At 43.2% G+C, this 1,883-nt stretch overlaps 1 protein-coding gene across 1 annotated transcript; it reads left to right on the top strand.

The window, feature by feature from the left end:
- The first annotated feature begins 209 nt into the window (after positions 1–209).
- On the top strand, positions 210–1,325 carry LOC145823953 (uncharacterized). The gene is made up of 2 exons (XM_082923529.1): positions 210–400; positions 758–1,325. Exons 1-2 carry the CDS (start codon positions 210–212, stop codon positions 1,323–1,325), a joined length of 759 nt encoding a protein of 252 aa, XP_082779655.1.
- Positions 1,326–1,883: the final 558 nt, after the last annotated feature.

Genomic DNA, 1,883 nt, shown 5'->3' on the forward strand with positions numbered 1-1,883 from the left:
TAAGAATAAATACCTCTTACCAAGAATAGATGACCTTTTTGACCAACTTAAGGGGCTCTCGTTGTTTCTCCAAAATAGATTTGAGGTCGGGTTACCACCAAATTCGAGTTAGAGAAGAGGATATTCCCAAAACCATCTTTCATACCTGGTATGGTCATTACGAGTTCTTGGTTATGCCTTTTGGGCTGACCAACGCCCCGGCTACATTCATGGATCTAATGAACCGAATCTTTAGAGAATTCCTTGATACATTTGTGGTGGCCTTTGTGGATGATATTCTTAGCTATTCACCCTCCGAAGAAGAGCATGAAGGGCACCTTCGTATGATTTTGCAGCTTCTTAGGGAGCACCGGCTTTATGCTAAGTATGAAAAATGTGAATTTTGGCTTACAGAAATAAGGTTCTTGGGCCACGTAGTTTCAGGGGATGGGGTTATAGTGGATTCCTCAAAAATAGAAGTTATGTTAAATTGGGAGCAACCTAAGAATGTCTTCGAAATTTGAAGCTTTTTGGGTTTGGCCGGTTATTATCGCCGTTTTGTGAAGAACTTCTCTTCTTTAGCGTCACCGTTGACTAGGTTAACCCGTAAGGGAGTAAAGTTTGTTTGGAATGAAACATGTGAAAACTTTTTCCAAGAACTGAAGTTTAGATTGACCACCGCACCCATCCTTATCATTCCGGAACGAGGATTAGGTTATACAGTGTATTGTGATGCCTCTAAGGAGGGATTGGGATGTGTTTTAATGCAGGAATGAAGGGTGGTAGCATATGGCTCGCGCCAACTGAAGGCTCATGAAGGAAACTACCCTACTCACGATTTAGAAATCGCCGCTGTTATTTTTGCCTTGAAGTTGTGGAGACACTACCTCTACAGTGAGAAATTTAAAGTCTTTTCTGACCACAAAAGCCTCAAATACCTATTTTCCCAAAAGGACTTGAACCTACGGCAACGAAGGTGGATGGAGTTCTTAGAAGACTACGATTTTGAGATACACTACCATCCTAGTAAGGCTAATGTGGTGGCGGATGCTTTGAGTAGAAAGTCGATGAGTACAATAGCCAACTTGGCAATGAACGAATGGAATATGTTGGGAGATGTCAATGAGTATTCTCTGCGGCTCAGTGAATCTTTGGAGCAAGCAACCCTTTTTGCCACTATCGCACAACCGACTCTTGTTGCAAGAGTAACTGAATCTCAATTGGGTGATCTAGAAGTGGAAACCATTAAAGGGAGAATCCAACTTGGAAAGGAAGAGAGGGGCCTAAATGTTCATATAGACTCTGTGTTCGTTACCTTGATCGATTGTTCATGCCTGAATCCATGAGGAACGAAGTTTTGAAAGACTTTCATCATTCTCGCCTCGTTGTGCTCCCGGGGGGCACAAAAATGTATCGTGATCTAAGCCGCCAATTCTGGTGAAGGGGCATGAAGAAGGACGTAGCCTCTTTTGTATCCAAGTGTCTGACATGTCAATAAGTTAAGGCGGAACATCAAAGGCCGGCTGGACTATTGCAACCCCTTCTAGAAGCCGAATGGAAGTGGGAATACGTCAATATGGATTTCGTTTCTGGTCTCCCCAGAACTCAGAGGAGTAACAATATAGTGTGGGTGATTGTTGACAGACTTACTAAGTCGGCTAATTTCCTCGTCATGAGTATGGGGGATTCTGTAGAATTCTTGGCGGAACTTTATGTTCGTGAGATTGTCCGCCTCCACGGAGTACCAATCAGTATAGTGTCTGAGAGAGACCCTCGTTTTACAGCCAGGTTGTGGCAAAGTCTTCAAAGCGCCTTGGGAACTCAATTCAACTTTAGTACCGTATATCACCCCCAAACTGACAGACAATCCGAACGTGTGATCCAGATTTTAGAAGATATGTTGA

The sequence above is a fragment of the Camellia sinensis genome, chromosome 4, assembly GCF_055761805.1.
Source record: "Camellia sinensis isolate YWXY chromosome 4, ASM5576180v1, whole genome shotgun sequence".
Classification (NCBI taxonomy): domain Eukaryota; kingdom Viridiplantae; phylum Streptophyta; class Magnoliopsida; order Ericales; family Theaceae; genus Camellia; species Camellia sinensis.